We start from the raw sequence: 18,041 nt of genomic DNA on the forward strand, positions 1-18,041 counted from the left end.
GGGTTATGTATGTAGTGGAAGCAGGAGGCCCCCTGACAAGTCCTGTAACACTCAGTTATTTATTAAAAGAAGGTTTTCTCATGTGAACTACAATTCAATTCAGTTTTATTTATATAGCACCAAATCACAACAACAGTTGCCTCAAGGTGCTTTATATTGTAAGGTAGACCCTAAAATAATACATACAGAGACCCCCTATGACAAGCACTTTGGTGACAGTGGGAAGGAAAAACTCCCTTTTAACAGGAAGAAACCTCCGGCTGAACCAGGCTCAGGGAGGGGCGGGGCCATCTGCCGGTTGAGACTACAGAAGAGGTCGACTTCATTCACATTTGAAATGCTCACAAAATTTGAGGTTGAGTGCATGCAGGAGACCAAAGTTGGTATCCCATTTTGGGAAGAGGAAGAAAAAGGAAAATTCCATCGGAAATAGATACCAAATTGAAAATTCGGGGAGTTCTAATGAATTTATTAGTGGACTGACCTTCTGTCTCCACAGATATGCATTAAGAGACACGGCAGTAAAGCAAAGTTAAAATTATATGATTTTGCACCTATAACTATCATGTCAGCTAGTTGTCTCTGTTACCCATTATAACATAGCTCATTATATGCTAAGCTGGTTGACTGTAGCTAATATTGTCTTTATTTTGCGTGTACAGACGTGAGAACAGTGTTAGTGTTTCAGCACGTTCTTCCCAGACCATTAAACACTCTGGTTATTCTCAGAAATTCCTCCAATGTTGTTAAGATTGTTGCAAGCTTCACTTTTTTCTGTGGATTTTGTTGTTCATATCCATTTTCTTTCGCTTTCACACATTGTTTGGTTAGTTGGTTAGTTTTAGGCACAAAAACTACTTGGTGAGGTTTAGAGAAGGGTAATGATTTTGGTTAAAAGTCGCCCTGCTCAACCTTGCACGCTGTAAAATGACATAAAAGCTGATGGTGAGTCGTCACTGATGCCAGAGGAACCTTTATGACTTCTTATTCTTAGATAACTCTCACAGAAGAAAGTTGATAAGTGTATTTTTCAAAGTGACCAAAGCTTCCTGCTGCTGCTCTGTATGTTTGTGCGTTTCTTTCAGTATCTTCACTGGAAAACAGAGTTTCTGGGTTTCTGTTTTGGCTTTGCTTTTTTCTTCCAATGCTTACTTTCAGACGGTTATATATGCGGCCCCTTCCAGAACTGCAACATGATCGTAAGAAGGCTCGAGAGGCAAACATGTCCCCCTTTTTTTAAACAAAAAGATGGTTACATCCTGGCTATTTCAGAATGAAAGGAACGTCCAGACCACAGGCAGATTTAAGAGTCCTGTGATCTGTTAAACAGATGCACGGTTGCGGGGAAAGCCAGGGTAATGTTTAAAACAGCTCAAGTACCACACAGAGCAGCGTTCAGTGTGGTACTGCTGCACGAGGCAAGAAAATAAAAGCCTGCTTATCCATCTTTATGATTTTGAATGATGTCTTTATCTAACCTGTATTTGCTGTGGGCTTTCTGCTTTGACTGAAGACATGCTGTATGCAAGCTTTTATTGATTCGTTTGCACCGGGTGGGTGTATTAATCACACACGAGTGACAGAGAGCCATTACTGACTGAGCTCTCTATCTTTTCCATCTGTCTCATTATGTTCCATCAGCAGCAGGAGCGTCTTCAACAGGTAGGCTGTTGTATGTTTTATTGATTGCACGTAGACAGTATTTATTTACTGCAGGAGATAGATATGAATGAGCCTAGGTGCAATGAAAGCAACCTCAGAGAGGAAGCAGCTGATCACTCTGTTGTGTTTTAGTATGTTCCATATAGTGTTAAATTAAATGGATCCTCTATTCTCTACAGTTGTTGTCAGAAGTTTACAGACACGCATGAATATTGTGGTAATTTTGGGCTTTTAATGATTTCTTCAAACTGTTTTTTCTCCAGGGTTCAATGATTGTGCAACATACATCTTTGTTGACTTTAAAAAACAAAAACAAATAAAGTTTTTTTGATTTTCTCTAAGCCACACATGGTCAAAATGATAGGTTCACTCCCACTAATATCAGTTTAAATGTCCCTTAGCAAGTTGCAACTCGGCCGGATGTTTTTTGTATCCATCAACAAGCCTGTTGGCATAATTCTGTCTGGACATTTGCCCGCTGTTCATGGCAGAATCAGTGGAATTAATTTAAAGTGGTTGGTTTCCTGGCACATACTCGACTTTTAATCGTAATCCACAAATTTTCAAATCAAAGCGTAGAGGTCGGTGCTTTGGGGAGGCCATTAGTTTATACATGTATAGTCTTTATTGTAGGGTTTTTACCTTACAGTATAAATCACCTTGAGACAGCCTTGTTTGTGATTTGGTGCTATATAAATACAATTGAATTGAATAGTCCTTCTTCTTCATTATTCCATCCACTTTGTTTGATGGCACCACCACCATGACAGACCTGACCCACATCACTCACCTGTGCTCCAAACATCATGGTGACCAAACAATCAGGCTTTTCTCCAGAAGGCATTTGGCTTGTCCGTAAAGGGGAAGTCTCAAATTTCAGTCAAGCTTGAAGGTGTTGGTGTTGGAGCATTGGATTTTGGATTTTTGGAGGGCTTTCTTGTTTTGGCATCTTCTCAATCCCTGAAGATGTAAACCTTGCTTCACTGTGATCAGCCATGCTGGTGTTCAGGCAGTTTCATGGTAGGCTTGAGCCTTGGTGGTTGTTCCTGAACATCCTAACCAGTTTACTCTCATCTGACGATGACAGTTTGGGTCTTCCTCAGCAAAGCAGTGACAGAATAACTTTTACTTTCATGCAGTTGTTCAAACTGCTGATCTTAAAACTGCAGTTTTTTTAGAAATGGCTCCAAGAACCTTTCTAACTTCCAAATGCTGCAAAGAAGAACTACCAGCTCTAATCAATCACAGTCACTAATGAGAAGTTAATAGACCTCTGCTTTGTCAAGTTAGAACCTTCAACACCATTAATTCAAAGATTTAAGTGGATGTATGTATATATCTGAGCCTGTGTCTACAATTTCATATTTTTAATATATTCAAACTCGTGTTACCCAAGTCCTTAAACATGTATGTTGTACAATCATTCCACCTCTGGAAAAAAAACAGTTCAAGGAAATAATTATAAGGCTGAAATCACCACAGCATCCATGTCTGCATATGTAAACCTCTGACCACAGTTTCCGATTTTCCTGCTACTATATTAAAGAGTCTGGAGTGTTCCACCTGAATTCAGATGTAATCAGTCACTTCAGTTTATTTAAATGGTAAAACACGCACATCTTTAAAATTTCTGCATCAGTTTCCTTTAATGATGTGTTTATGGATTAAAGGTTAAAAACACCACCTTCTCCTCTCGGCTGATTCCTGTAAGGGTCGGCAGATCATCCGCCTCCATCTAAACATTACACCAAGCATCATTTAAAAGTTCAAAACAACAAACTTGCGCAATATGTAAATATAATAATTTAGCACAAGTTATTATTTTTTCATTATTTTATTTTTAGAGTATTTCTATAGTTTTAAAACGGCACTAACCCTCACCCATTACGGTAACAATAAGAAACAATAAAGCACTTTTTTATAATTATTATTCAGTCTTTACATTTTTTTATATTTTCTATTTTGTTTTTTTTTTAGATTTGAGCATCTGCAGTTTTCAATTCGAGATTCCTGGAATTGAACATTATTTTCAGTTTAAAGGGAAAATGTGTTATAATGAATAGTTTTTCTGATATTGACCGTTTGACCAGATACTGTAAACGTAGTCCTGACACGTCGGTGTACATGGATAGCCTCCGTATTGTATCAAAGTCGAAGGAATTTATGACGTTTTTGGCTAATTCAGCTGAAGAACTGATGACCTCGTGCCACGGCAAGGTGTCCAAATTTGCAAATGTTTCTTCTAGGCTCAGAGTATTCATCACGAAACTTGCACACAGTGATCGCCTAGTGCGTCTTCCCTCAAACTGTCCTCGGGCTCAAGGTCACTGTGAAGGTTGACCGACTGGTGGAGGCAGAAATAAATATTTATTCCTTTCTTCACAACCGTGGCTCAGTGTGTTGGATGCAGTGCAGCCAACTAAAGAAAAATCAAACTGGAAAAAGAAAAATGACAAATCTTCAACTTAAACATGATCCTGTAAATGAAACTGAATAGAAACAGCTCTGCACTGGGCTAAACCTGCTTTAACAACGGTCCCTGATAATAAAGACTCTGTGGTCCGCTCTGCATCATGACCTGGCATCCCTGAATCCAGTGGCTCATACTACTACTTAAAATAACAATTAAATACAAATCAAATAAGTTAATGGATAATTCTATATGTTTAAGGAAAAATAAATTTATTGATTAATAATACATGTATTTAACTACATAACTGTTTAAGGTTTTTATCATTTAATGTCAGAATGTGGAAATTTGCTTCTTTGTGTGATCATTTAATTATTCGTTTTTGCATAACTGTACGATATTAATGTCCAAATTCATTCTTGTGAAACACTCCAGACTCGTGTGTGTACTTAGAGGTCCGTTGTGGGGTGGGATACGTTATTTTTGCACTGCTAGAGTCGGCTCAGAAAGGCTTTACATCACATTTTAATCACGTATTCTGTAACAGCATAAATCACTGGTCTGTGTGTTGTGTTCACTGGAATGCATCATCTCTCCGTCTGACACCCAACTGTGATGCATTATTTTTTATTTTGTTTTCATGTGAACTCACACTTTTCCACCTTTAATCACTTCTGGGTTTGTTGTGTTGCATCATCACCGCTCACAGCTCTCTGAGTGTCTGGTGTTTGTTCTGGGTAATCAAACAGTCTTTTATTTTCCTTCATCACTTCTCCACTTTCTTTTTTTTTTTGTTTCATTGGGGAGATGGATAACAAGTGCTGCTGTGAATGTCACCATTAATCTGCTTTCCAAACAAATTAGCGAGGCCTGGTTCTGGAGTCCGTGGTGAGTTTGGATTTGCAGAGTCCGATCTGCACGGAGACGCTGGGAAGGGCGTTGACTTCATGGGAGCTTCCTGCTCTCTGGACCCAGGAAGCAAAGCAGTGGGAGAGAGTGGGAAGAGGATAAGTGAGTCTTCGTGGGTCTCTGAAGACCTCAGCTGCGGGGCAGAGATTAAACGGGACATGCAGGCCAGCAGGGGGAGCCCTGAGTGGGCAGGAGCTGCAGATCCTCAGAGGGCCATCAGTCTCGACGCCTCCGAGTGCCTCAGTGAAATGAGCAACCTCTCTGGAATGTCTTTAGTCCGCAGCACGGCTTTGGAGGACTTGACATCCATTGGGGACAGAAACTTGTGTGTTCCTCAGGGCGAGGAGCTCATTTCTGAAGAAACAAACGATGGACTGACTGCTGAAGGAGCAGCTCCGAAGCCCCTCGGTGACTCCGGAAGCAAAAATATCACGTCAGAAACACCCCGGGCTCCTCATACGCAAAGTGCGCTCCAGTCTAGCTCCGATTCTCATTGTGAAGACCTTTCCAAGAAGCAGCGCCTTTTTAACAAATTGCCATCTGACACGGCAGCTGAAAACAGCGGTGACTCATCGTTACATACAGCCAGCTATTCAAAGCCTGACATTTCTAATGACTCAGAGATGAGGAGCGGTGTGGCTCAGACCACCGGCACCGCCGAGCTCCAGAAAACGCCCCCCCAAAGCACCCGAGCCAGAAAGTCTTTGGTGCCGGTCGCTGTTTTCAAAGGTCTGTGTGCTGTCATGTTCACCAGTTCAGAACCAGTCCTCTTCAGTTCACTCCTTCCACTCCTTTGATTTCCAACGCAGCTTCTGCTCTGTGTTATGCAGCACTCTCCCTCCGAAGTGTTTCTATGGACGTTAACTTTGACCCGAGGAGAAGCTTGTCGTCCTCCCTCCCCCCACTTTAGCTTTTTTCTTTCATCTCTCCATCTCTGCTCACTTTGCTGGTTATGCAGCCCTAAAAAAAGCCACCTTTTTGTTTTATGTGTTTTCTTGCATGCTGCATACCCAACATCACTCATTTCACTTTCCATGAGAATGCATTCTGGCACGCTCATGGAAGCAAAAGTCTTAACTTATTGCACTTGGGTGGATATGAAAAAATAATATAGATATTAAGCTTTTAAAAAAAGGTGCCAAAAGCTAAAGTTTGCTTCTATTTCTTTTCTATAGCTCAAGGAGTGATGGATAACGGAGATAAGGTACGTCACCAACGGCATTTTTTAGGTTCAGTCGCTCATTTCTTTATGCCTTTTAGTTGTTGTGAAATATTCTGGTTTATTAAAACCTTTGGTTTTATTTTCTTTAGTTAACAAACACGACGTATTATTACCCATGTCTATCACATATATTCAACATTTAACTGAACTCCTTCCAGCGACAGTGTTGAGCTCTCAGTAATTACTGTTTTATTATCAGACTAAGAAAATACTGCAGTTTAGCTCAAACTGGAGCACAAACACTGCAAACTATAATATTTATATATTATATAATCCCATCAAAATGCTGCAAAAGCACCAATATCAAAAACCTGCTGGACTCCAATTAGTGGAGGTGATTCATAATAAGCAGCTAGCAGCTACACCTGCCTGTGTTGGACATTTTAACATGCAAGTCTACGGAGATTCACTCACATTTGGAGCAAGTCTCAAGTGGCCACAGGAGGAATTGCAGTTTTTAGGCACTGGCCTCATTTCCCAGGATGATGCCTCTCGACTTGAACCAACGACTCTATAAAAGCTGGTTCATGCACCTGCCTGATTTGCCCAATAGCACACCCCCTTGAACTTCCAAGTATAATAATAAGAATAAATTGGATTGGACGCCCTATCTAAACAGCAGGGAGGTGGGGCTTCTGTGCCTGAGATGACCATATTAGGACTATCCCCTCTCTTGGCACTACATTTGTTTGTGTAAAAACAAGATCCAAGTTATAATAAACCAGAACATTTTATTCATGTCATAAAAAAATCCTTTATTTTTATCATCTTTCAGTTATTTTTAATCATTCTTTTGTTTTGTGGTCATTGTCATTGGACCTTTTGTTTTTCATTCATTTCTTCCTCTTCATGAAAAAGACTCAAACTGCCACCACACCGACCTCTTCCCCTCAAAGACCGTCCATAACCGCCAAGGGCGCCAAATCACCTGCATCCTCCCGAAATGGCCACAGCTCGATCCCCATTAAAGTCAGCAGCACAGGGCCCAGGCAGCCTGGAGTAAGTACAGGTCTGAATGCAGCTTAGAGCTCAGACGTGAGCCGACTGACTCGCTCAGTTTTCTTCACACTCGCTGACTGAATCTTGTTTGAAACGGTCAAAGAAAAACATGGACTGGAACCTGATTCCTCCCTCTATTATCACCAAACATTATATGAAGAAACAACTCATCAATTCCCCACTGATTAGTGTGCAATGTTACTGCATTCAACCATCTCCAAGACGTCTCTTTGCTGGAAACTAAAATAGTGTTGTGGTGACTTTCAGAGCGGTGCAAAGTCTCAGACTCCAGGGGCCAAAACTTCTGCCAGAACTGCAGCTCAACCAGGTACGAGCCGAGGACTTTGTGCTAAACTCAACTTTTATTTTACTGATTTTAGTATGGAAGCCTAAAGCGGACTGTATTAGCCATATCATTTAAACCTGAAACACGCTCATTTTTACAGCAAATGGGTTTGGCTGTAAATTTACTTTTAGTTTGCAGACTGTGATTGCCCTTTTCAGTTAAATATTTCGGTAATTTCTTTATGCAGAGAGTCAATATTCACAGTGTTGACCCTTCTTATTCACACCTTCTGTAATTCTCTGCTGGATATCAGCTTCTGGGCCAAATCCTGATTGATCGAGATCCATCCATCTGGAAAATATGTGTTCGCCGGCTGGGAGTGGTTGTTAGAGGTTCCTAGTGGTAGTTGCTTTGGTTGCTTGCAGGTTGCTGCAGTCACTTGTAGTCCCTGATAGACACCGAGCTGTCTGCAACGCAGGCCGTGCTGTAGTGCTTGTGCCTCACCATCTCAGAAGGTACAAGCAATTTTTTTTTCTCCCCCCCTTTCTCACTGTCCCTCTCCCGTTCTGTTTTTCCTTTCCTTCCTCTTTCTTTCTCCCTTTCCTATCTCTCACTCATGTCTGTCCCGTCTGTAACATCTGAAAATAAAATATAATAAATAATAAAAACAAAGATCGACCAAATGGACCAATACGGCAATGCCACGATGATCCATTTGGCAAAGTAAATCCATTGGGTATCCTTGTTGGTCTTCAGACAACAATTCTGACGGCTAAAGAACCAAATGGGACAGGCGGAGAAAAAAAAAAAAAGAAGAAGAAGGTACAAGCAGGTTGTAAGTACCTCACAACTCCCTGCAACCTCCAGCAACCACATGCAAACCAGCTGGTAGAGGTCGCTGACCAGTCTCTGTGTGACTGGATCTGTGGTTAGGAAACTGCCCACATCTAACCAAAAATCAGTGGACTCTTTGCATAAATGTGATTTATGTACCAGTAGAAATGTCATTATTCTTTACTAAATCACAGAAACAGGCATGAAATAATCTCCCCCCAAAATCCAAAAGCAACAAAGTGAATGAAAAACAGAAATTGTGTCGGTGGCTAAACAGCTGTGCAGAGAAACTCTTCAAAGAAAAAATGGCACCTAACGGGTAAAATAATTATTTAATCTGCTCTTAAAGCTCGATCGTGGCTCAGGGGGTTGGGAAGCGTATCTGTAACTGGATGGTCGCCGGTTCGATTCCCGTGCTCTCTGTCCTTGTCGTTGTGTCCTTGGGCAAGACACTTTTCCATACCGCCTACTGGTGTTGGCCAGAGGGGCCGATGGCGCGATATGGCAGCCTCGCTTCTGTCAGTCTGCCCCAGGGCAGCTGTGGCTACAACCGTAGCTGCCTCCACCAGTGTATGAATGTGAGAGTGAATGAATAGTGGCATTGTAAAGCGCTTTGGGTGCCTTGAAAAGCGCTATATAAATCCAATCCATTATTATTTTTAATATAGGCTTCCGTATTTTTGGAGTACGCGGTAATGATGTGTTATATTTTCTGTGATCTAGCTCGTGCCAACAAATCCCTCACTCCAAAAAATGAAAAAGGTAAAAAAATCAAATCAAATAAAGGAAATGATTAGAAATCGCTTCCAGCCTTGCATGGCCACAATAACACGGTCTGATCTGCTGTTTCTGGATCAAACTCGGTCAGCTTTTAGCCAGTAGAGCTCCTAGTATGCTTTATTTTTTATTATTTTTTAATGATTTCTTCTACATGCATGACTCATCACACTCCTCCTAACTTATAATTTCTCTGGATCCTCTAGATGCCAGGAGTGGACAGAGCAGCCCCGGCACTCCCAAATCCCCCGGTAGCCAATCAAATTCTGCAAAGTCAGGGGCCGATGCCAACAAAGTGAAGAAGGTGGCTGTGGTTCGCTCCACCCCCAAATCCCCGGGCTCGCTGAAGAGCCGTCCACCGGCTCCTCTGGCTGCCGCGGCGCCGCTGCCAGACCTGAAGAACGTGAGGTCCAAGATCGGCTCCACAGAAAACATCAAGCATCAGCCCGGAGGGGGAAAGGTAACCCAGGAAATACTCTGAATACACCCCCTCACAGAACACTGCCCACTGAGTTTGCAGATCAGAGTTTTAACATTCACGTGACCGAGTGGAGTCGTCTATGATCCAGGCGTATATTTCTATGTGCCATTGTGGGTTTTTAATCATAAAACCTTTTCCTGCCACAAATGTGTCCCTCTGTTTCTGCAGCGTTTCATTTTGGCCTATTGGTGTATCATGGATAGCCTCAAAGCTGTTTTTAACATCATTTCTTCCTCTTTTAATCGCTGCATTGTGATTAAACGTGATGTTTTGCAGTGAACCGTGGCTAACAGACCGAGAGCCTCGAGAGTCGTTCCAGTTATAAAAACGATCAAATCTGAGACAAAGTTCCTCAGAATCAGCTGATATTTCTGCACAATAACGTGATGAGACCAGGCAGGAAGTTCAGGTTTTGTCCAGGTTTCAGGTCTGAGAAGCACCTCTTAAAAACTGCAAATCAGTTTTGTGTAACATCTGATGACCCCACTCGGTCATTTTACATGCTTGAGTTTTAATACCAACACAGAAGGCCCTGAACCCTTTGTTGTTCCTTCCACCTACCATTTCCCTGTCATGTCTGTTTCCAGAGTGGATTTGCTCATTTAGTTTTTTACTTGCTCCATTGTTACTTTTATTATTACATATAGGGCATTATTTCAGGGGCCAGCAGCTATGAAGAGAATGAAGAGCACACAGATTAACTAGTTAGTTTAACTTGAAGAGAAGAGCACAGACAGGTGAGGGAGACAGGTGTAACAGTGAAGATGTAAGGAGGATGTAGTGAAGGTAAGTGGGAAAAGAGGATGCTGGGATGTGTGGTGACCCTAAAAAGAGAAACCGAAAGAAGAAGACTAGATGATGACGATTTGTCAGGGTGAGATTTCAGAAGTTCAGGTGTTATTATACAAACACAAGTCAGGCAGCTGACTCACAATAATCCGCACACCTCAGGTCTCAACAGACAAATACACTAAAGATTATTATTTCAAGTTAGTTTTGATAAGGACACAATGTAACTTTTTAAAAAAAAGATATTTTATTATTATTGTTATTTTTTTATTTCAATATTATTTAGCTCTAATCTTCCCGGGGCAGCCGTGTCTCTAAGAAATGTTTGTGGAAGTAAAACTCCAGTCTGCAGCTCAGTGTGTCGAGTGTAGTCTGCAGTGTGATGTCGGTGTGTGTGTGTGTGTGTGTGTGAGACGCTAGAGGTTTATTTTAGCTAAAGCCATGCAGGTCGTTGGTCTAATTTTATTCAGGGTGCAGTCACGTGTCCGATGTTTTACTGATGAAACTCAAAAGTATCACGTGTTGTGATATTTATGGACCAAAATAAATAATTCAGCTCCATTCAGAGTTCAAACTAGAAAGTTTTTATTCTGGTAGATGATAGAAGAGCTGAAAAATCAGTCTTTGGTTCCTGCCAGTGTTGGACAAGTAAAGAAATGAGAAGAAGTGAAGACCAATGCACACTTTGAATTATCGACTCTCACCAACCCCGCATGCGGTCACACTCCCGCACGAGTTTCTTCCCACTTCTTTAATCAAATCAAGCCATCGTCTAAACTCTAAATCTAAAAGCTGACATTTTCACTTTTCCAGGTACAAATCCTTGATCAGAAGTTGGACTTTAGTAATGTGCTGTCTAAGTGTGGCTCCAAAGACAATATCAAACATGTACCCGGTGGCGGCAATGTGAGTAACTGGGGGATGAACTCAACTCCAGACTCTTGAGTATCTCTGCAGTTATGACCATCAGAAACTAACTCCTGGTAAAAGCAAAGTGCTCTCCTCTAATGATCCGATCAGAAGGTGGACTGGATGTGGAAACACAATCTGCTCAATAATCCGTAATTGGCATGGACTGCATATAAAAGATGGATGTAGCCACTGTGGCATCACTCACCCTGGTAGGCTGAGTCCCGTTTAACAGCTTCCAGCTGTTTGTTTTGGTCTTTGACGCCTTAGTTTTGGCTGAGAAACTGAGGTATGCAACGCAGCAGCGTCTTCCAGATCACAGGGAAGGACAGCCCTAGACGTAGCCACCAGTATAATCACGAGCTTTCTCTTCCAGTAACCGCTACTGGACTTGGTTGACAGTCCCAGAGGTATATGGTGCTGCACTGGAAACCACCTTTTTATTGCTTTGGCCATTAACAGATTGTCACCCATAGTTAGCACGAAAGACGGCAACTTGTCTGCACCAACCAGAAATGTTTTACCTTCAGAGTAAAAGTTGTCCTGCTGCTGCAACCAGCGTGTTTCAAAAGGCACAACTTTTATTTTGAAACGGTTTGTGATGCAATTTTTCAAGTTTAGCGACGGCTCCACAAACAGACAAGTCGGCTTCTACTGTGCAAACTGTGGGTGACTACGGCGGTCTGCTAGCAACTAAAGCAATAACAAGGAGGTTGTGGGTGCAGAACCTTTTTTGCATCAGCCAGGAACCAGTTGGTGAATACACAGTTTTCTGTAACAACCAGGTGGTTGCCGGGTGGTTGCCAACTAGTCTCTACACCTGTAAGACAGACCTAACAGACCAATCAGACTGTATTAGCAGACTGACGATGCTTTATGGCAAAATAAGCTCAAATCTAAGAAAACAAATAAATAAAAAAAAAAAAACGAAAAATAGCTGTTGAGTCCATTCAGTCGTAAGAATTGAGTTGCTACCACGTGATTGGCTAATTAGTTATTGCATTATGAGCAGAAGGACAGGTGTACCTAACAAAAACTGCTTTTGGCTACTACAGGAGTCGCCCTCTGCTGGACACAGAAAGAATGCAGGTTTAATTCAGCTCACTGTTCAGACCCAGAAGCTACGTCCATCATTTATATGCAGTCTATGCACATAAGACTGAAGTTTTTATATGATTTTAATTCTTTCACTGAAAACTGGTGATGTACTGAGCTAAAGCTGGCATCTTTAACATTAAACTGATTATTGATTTGCTTTTAACACAGAAAAAAAACACTGTTATATGGTTCTGATATTTAACAAATAGCTCTGTCTGTCCCAGTTAACATTAACACAGCCTCCTCGAGTTGGTTATGTTGACAAATTTGAGCAATTTTTAAAAAAAAATTAATACAATTTTTAGTATTTCTTTTTCATTTAAGTAATTTTGTGAGTGCAGCGTATTTCCTTAGTTGCTTTTTGTTTTTTATTCATGTTTCTGTTTCTAAAGAGATTTTTTTTTTACACTTAATTAAGTTTTAATTAACTTTAATATCCTTGCTAAAACATCTGTTTGAAACTCTGCAGCTGCATTAAAACATCGCTATTTTTGCAATCTGCTCCACTAAAGTCGTCAGAAAACTGACGACTTCCTCGAAACGTGACAATTATGCAGAGTTACAGATGGCAGCTTTAACGCCGAGATCTCTTTCACCATCTCACTTCCTCCTTTCGGGCTGATTCTCTCCCCCCAGCTGTTCTCCTTTTATTTCCTGAAGAATTTACTTGTTTTCTGTCTTGTTGCAGGTCAAAATCCTCGAGAAGAAGCTGGACTTAAGTAACGTCCAATCTCGCTGCGGTTCTAAAGGCAACCTAAAGCACACGCCTGGTGGAGGCAAGGTGAGAGAGACTGTAGCTTTAAAAGAAGTCCCACTAATTCCACAAAGGCACAAGCAAAGGGATTATTCACAAAGCCTGTTGCATCATTTACAAGTGCAGTTCAGCTTGTTTTACAAAAAAAAGCAACTTCCTGTCATTACAGTAGCGCCATTCTATGAAAATCAGCAGGTACCTCACACCTGACCTCATCAGAATCAACTGATTATGCACTGAAAATGTCACATGGACCCAAATACGCCAGGCTCCCCCTGCAGCCTCGCTGCTCTGTGACTCAAAGGGTTAACAGTCTCCCCCTCACCTGTGCACTTCTCCATCCAGACTGAAGGATTTCAGAGGTTTTCAGAGTCTGACGTGACTAAATCTACAACTTTATCAGTTCAAGTTCAAATTCAAGCACATCCTCTCAATAAAAAGAGGAAATGTTGAATCCATTTTTACAAATTCTGTAAAAAGAGCTGTCGTGGTAAATAATCTCGATCTTTTCCAAAGTACCTGTGATTATGATGCCAGAGATGGTGAGCAACATCCTCCACAGCGTTACACCACCTCGTCCATCCTCAACCGTTCATGAGAGGCAGGATGGATCCGTGCTTTCGTGGGGTTTATGCCACATTCTGACCCCACCATCTGAATGTCGCAGCAGAGACTTCGGTCTTCTCTTGTCTAATTACTGTGCATCTGCCTCAAGGTTCGACGTGTTGTGCATTTAGAGTTCTCTGTGAACCCACAGATGGATGTGTGGGGAAAAGATGAACAGATTCTCAAATACTCCGCTAGCACCAACAACCACACCATGTTCAAAGTCCCTTAAATCACCTTTATTCCCCCCAGTCTGATGGCCTTTAGCGGGTCTTTCACCATGTCTACATGCCTCAATGCATCAGGTTGCTGTCATGTGATTGGTTTTACTTCCTCCCTGTCTCGTTATGTCGGATTAGTCCCAGCTGTGTTTCCCTCCTGTTTCCCATTCCCTTGTTACTCCCTTGTGTATTTAAGCCCTGTGTTGTCCTCTCTTTGCTGTGTGTTTCCTCCGTGCTCCTGGTTTTCTAGCCTCCCAATGTTGACGTCTTAGTTTCCAGTTTCTATCTTCAAGTTTGGGTTTGTTTTCCATTTATTTTATGGATTATTTTTCCCAGAAAATAAAGCTGCTGCTTTGAGTCCGGTTTTCCGTCTGAGAGTCGTTTGGTTCTAACCGAGCCTGCCACTCAGCATCAAACCATGACGGATACCTGCAGTGAGGAGCAGTTGAAGAAGATTTATCTAAAAAAGTATCTGATGAGTGTTTAATGTCATATTCTTGCATTTATAACTGGTGCTGTCATCTCTCTGTGTATTTATCGATCTCTAATGAAAAGTCTCAACCCTGTACGGTCAAAGTCATCACAGGATTACCTTCAACTTTTTTCTGATTGTTTCATTTTTTTCCCCGATTGTCAAAAATGTGGAAAACAGTTAAGTGAAAATAAAATTAAAACCAGTTTTACTGCAGGTTAGAGTTGGAGTCATCTCCGATGATGACTTGGCCCTCAGAGGTCTAACTTGATGGTTGCCCCTGTACAGTTTGAAAACCTCTGAAATGCTTCACCTGATTGTAATGGCTTCAAAGCACCAGTGCGGCGATGTGGGGACATCTCCTCACGAGGGTTTCGGTCAGCTCTCACTCCCCCGAGCCTCAAACTCGTCCCTCCAACATCTAATCTTCCTCTCCAGTAATCGTCTTCATTTGCAGCTCTTTGCTTTCGCCGCCATAACTGTGTTTTTTCACCCCCATGTATCAACTTTCCAGGTGCAAATTCTCGATAAGAAGTTGGACTTGAGCAGTGTGCAGTCCCGGTGTGGCTCCAAAGATAATATAAAACATGTACCTGGTGGTGGCAATGTGAGTAGAGGTGTGCTTCCACTGAACGCATCCTCAGAAAGGAGCACAGATCCTCCCGTCTGTGTCCAGCCCTTCTGACCTCCCAAACGCTGACCTGTCAACTTCTCCCATTAACAGTTTTACTGAACTCGTGAACAGATCTGAGCGTTTCATACTAGAACAGCACTAAACCGCCCTCCCAGTGCTTTTCTTTCACTGGTTTAGATGCTCTGTAGTTTCTAAATCAGAGTCTTCTTAGTTTAGTGGATCTACCGTGTTATGCAATGCTCTGCGTCTCACGTAAGCCCGATAACTCTGTTGAGTTTTTGCCCTCAAATCTGTCCCTGAAGCCACACGCATGAATCCTGTTTGTGGACATTTTTATTTCCTAAAACCTTGATGTGAAGTGAACTAATTGTCCCCTCAAAGTGTCCCGATCGGGTAACAAAGAGCCCCGCTGTCCTCGGCTTCTCCACCAAACAGTGCCTGTTGTCATCCACGCTGAGGTGACCTCAGCTCGCAGAGAGACTGAGCGCTCTGTGTTTGCAGACAAACAGCCAAGAGTGACATCATCTAAACATGCATGGTGATGCATGGCTGCTGAAATCTGGCTTTTATCAGTTAGTGCAGAAGATGGTCACTCGTTTTTCTGCACTGGGGTAAGGTCGCACCGCTCAGATTAAAACTTTAAGTGTTAATCCAGTGTGTTAGTCGGTGCTGTTAATCTGTGTTTCCTTCCATAACCCGGTTCCAGAAAGCAGGTTTTTATAGTCAAGTCTGTCGTAAATGTAAGGAGAAAGATGGAAATCACAGATTTATTATTAATACATATTTAAAAAATGATTGGTCATCGTGCAACAAGTGAAACCTTAAATTTAAAGACTCCACACAATCCCCCATAAATCATCATCTGATTTCATTGACTGACTGAGTCGCTCTTATCTAAAAACAAAGGTGTTGATTCACTAAAAGCTCCCACGTTTAGAGACAGCTCCAACGCGACTTTAAAGTACGACTCAGAGACCGTTAAACCTGCTTTCAGGAACAGTTTCACTAACAGGCCGGTTTTATAGGATCAGTTCCTCTGTGGCTGCATGCAGGGCGACTTCAGAGCTGCTGACTCTGCTGGTCTGCATTCAAACTCTGTTTGTGCTGTTTTTTTCCTCTCAGATTCAAATCGTGCACAAAAAGATCGATCTGAGCAACGTTACATCTAAGTGTGGCTCGAAGGACAACATTCGTCACAAGCCGGGTAAAACATTATTCCAACTTTCTGCTTAATTTTAGGTGACGAGCTTTTGTGAACAGAGTACATAACGACAATATAATTAGTAGCAGAAGTCTCCTCCACCTTCAGTGTAAATGCAATACCACACGTAGTAATTTATGTCCATGCCTCTGCTCTGAATACCATGAAAAGCATTAACCTAAGAAGCTGGGGTGGAGGTGGGTTGCAAAGCGGCTTGGAGAGCCGAACGGCAAACACTCAGTCTGCCTTTTTTATTTTCGGATGGGTGGGAACAGTCAGCTGGTCCCTGCTTGAAGGTCTCAGGCAGCTGTGATTATTTCAGTAAAACATTTTTTAATGATGGTTTTCTTAATATTAACAAAAACTGGTTAAACTTCTGTAGCTCTGATTGTTTGATTTTAAAAGCAGGAAATGTACTGATGCTGGTTCTTACACTAAGTACCAGTACAAGTTCTTCCACTTCTGTAATAATGGTGCTGCACTCAGATTATAATTTTTTTTTTAGGTGGTGGAAACATTGAGATCAAAAACGAGAAGCTGGAGTTTAAAGTTCAGTCCAAAGTGGGCTCTCTGGGCAACATCAGCCACATTCCTGGAGGCGGGCAGAAGAAGGTGAAGTAAAAATCCACCGACGCGCTCTCTGCAGGCTAAAAGCAAAACGCTCAGGGCACCGTGGCGCTTCGTCACAGTTCTGTATGGAGACCAATCCGTGCCAAGAAAAAAATCGGAAAACAAACATTTTGATCTTCACTACATTCAAATTTCTACAAGCTTTTCCTCTTATTCCTCTTAAAAGTTAAACATCAGATTTTTTGTATTTATTTGTTTACTGCTAATGCAGTTTAAGAGTAAGATAAAAAAAAAAAACGAGACAAAATTTGCAGCTAAAAACTTCAAAAGCATCATATTTACTAATGAAAAAATAAATAAATAAAAATTCTAGAACTGAAAGTACATAGACAATATACACATATAATTAAAATTCAATTTAAATTAACTAAAGTTTGGCACCATTTGGCCTCAAGCATGTTTCAGTGCTCGGCTCTCTTCTTCGGAAAACCAGCTTTCAGCTCTTCTGCGTCTCTGTGGGTGAAACACACTCAGCAACACAGAAACAGCAAAACTAAAACCAGCGAGAACATTTCAGCTGATCTCTAACAGCCACGCTGACGTTCGTGAGGGTGTCACACACACAGCAGCTTTTAGAGCTTTTTTTTTTCTTGCTTTTTCTGCTTTTTCCCTCCTTTGTTCAAGCTTCCATTTTCTTCATCCTGCTGATTTTCCCTTCATTTTAAAGTTTTCACTGTCGTTCTTGTCAAATTTCACTGTTGTGACAGCGTTTCGGGGTCACTGGAACTAAAAGTTTACAGGGGAAAAAAGGCAATTTAAAGAGATAAAGTTAGCAAAATTTATGTGAAAAAACTGGCAATGTATGAGAAAAACAGTGAATAATTTAATAATAATAAATTGGTTTGTTTCTTTCTTGTAATTTTATCACAATTTTCTCATATATTCATCAGATTTTTCTAATAAATTTCAGTTTTTCTAATTTTACCAATTTTCTCCTTTAAAATGTCTTTTTTAATCTCAGAAATTTTGTCTTTTTCTTGTAAAATAATTTTAAATTCTTCAAACTTTAAAATTCTGATTATATTCTCTGAATTTGACTCCTCCCCCAAGCTCCTCACATTTTTTTATTTGTATTTTTTTTTTTTACCTTCAGCGGCCCTGAGACGCTGTGCTGCATTTTCTCATCAATTGTTTTGCTTTATTTTAT

General features: G+C 41.3%; 2 protein-coding genes across 9 annotated transcripts in view; both read left to right on the top strand.

Annotated features, from left to right (window-relative positions):
- LOC146627123 (uncharacterized) overlaps window positions 1-18,041 on the top strand; it is a 36,881-nt gene that overhangs the window by 14,833 nt on the left and 4,007 nt on the right. For 4 of the 8 annotated variants that reach the window (XM_085361624.1, XM_085361623.1, XM_085361626.1 and 1 more), the window contains 10 exons: window positions 1,642-1,662; window positions 6,157-6,185; window positions 7,062-7,202; window positions 7,470-7,530; window positions 9,046-9,084; window positions 9,306-9,559; window positions 13,065-13,157; window positions 14,944-15,036; window positions 16,186-16,267; window positions 16,770-16,876. In XM_085361624.1, the coding sequence (XP_085217750.1) occupies window positions 1,642-1,662; window positions 6,157-6,185; window positions 7,062-7,202; window positions 7,470-7,530; window positions 9,046-9,084; window positions 9,306-9,559; window positions 13,065-13,157; window positions 14,944-15,036; window positions 16,186-16,267; window positions 16,770-16,876 (920 nt within the window). Of the gene's footprint in view, window positions 1-1,641; window positions 1,663-6,156; window positions 6,186-7,061; window positions 7,203-7,469; window positions 7,531-9,045; window positions 9,085-9,305; window positions 9,560-11,182; window positions 11,276-13,064; window positions 13,158-14,943; window positions 15,037-16,185; window positions 16,268-16,769; window positions 16,877-18,041 lie in introns of all 8 variants that reach the window. The other 4 variants (XM_085361631.1, XM_085361625.1, XM_085361628.1 and 1 more) reach the window with 4 other exon arrangements.
- Window positions 4,290-5,948, top strand: LOC146627124 (uncharacterized). Its single transcript, XM_085361632.1, has one exon. The coding sequence runs from the start codon at window positions 4,903-4,905 to the stop codon at window positions 5,776-5,778; it is 876 nt and encodes a 291-aa protein (XP_085217758.1). The 5' UTR covers window positions 4,290-4,902; the 3' UTR covers window positions 5,779-5,948.

Source organism: Diplotaxodon limnothrissa, linkage group LG8 (assembly GCF_057381915.1).
Source record: "Diplotaxodon limnothrissa isolate DT_005_m linkage group LG8, D_limnothrissa_male_GT1.1, whole genome shotgun sequence".
NCBI classification, from domain to species: Eukaryota; Metazoa; Chordata; class Actinopteri; order Cichliformes; family Cichlidae; genus Diplotaxodon; species Diplotaxodon limnothrissa.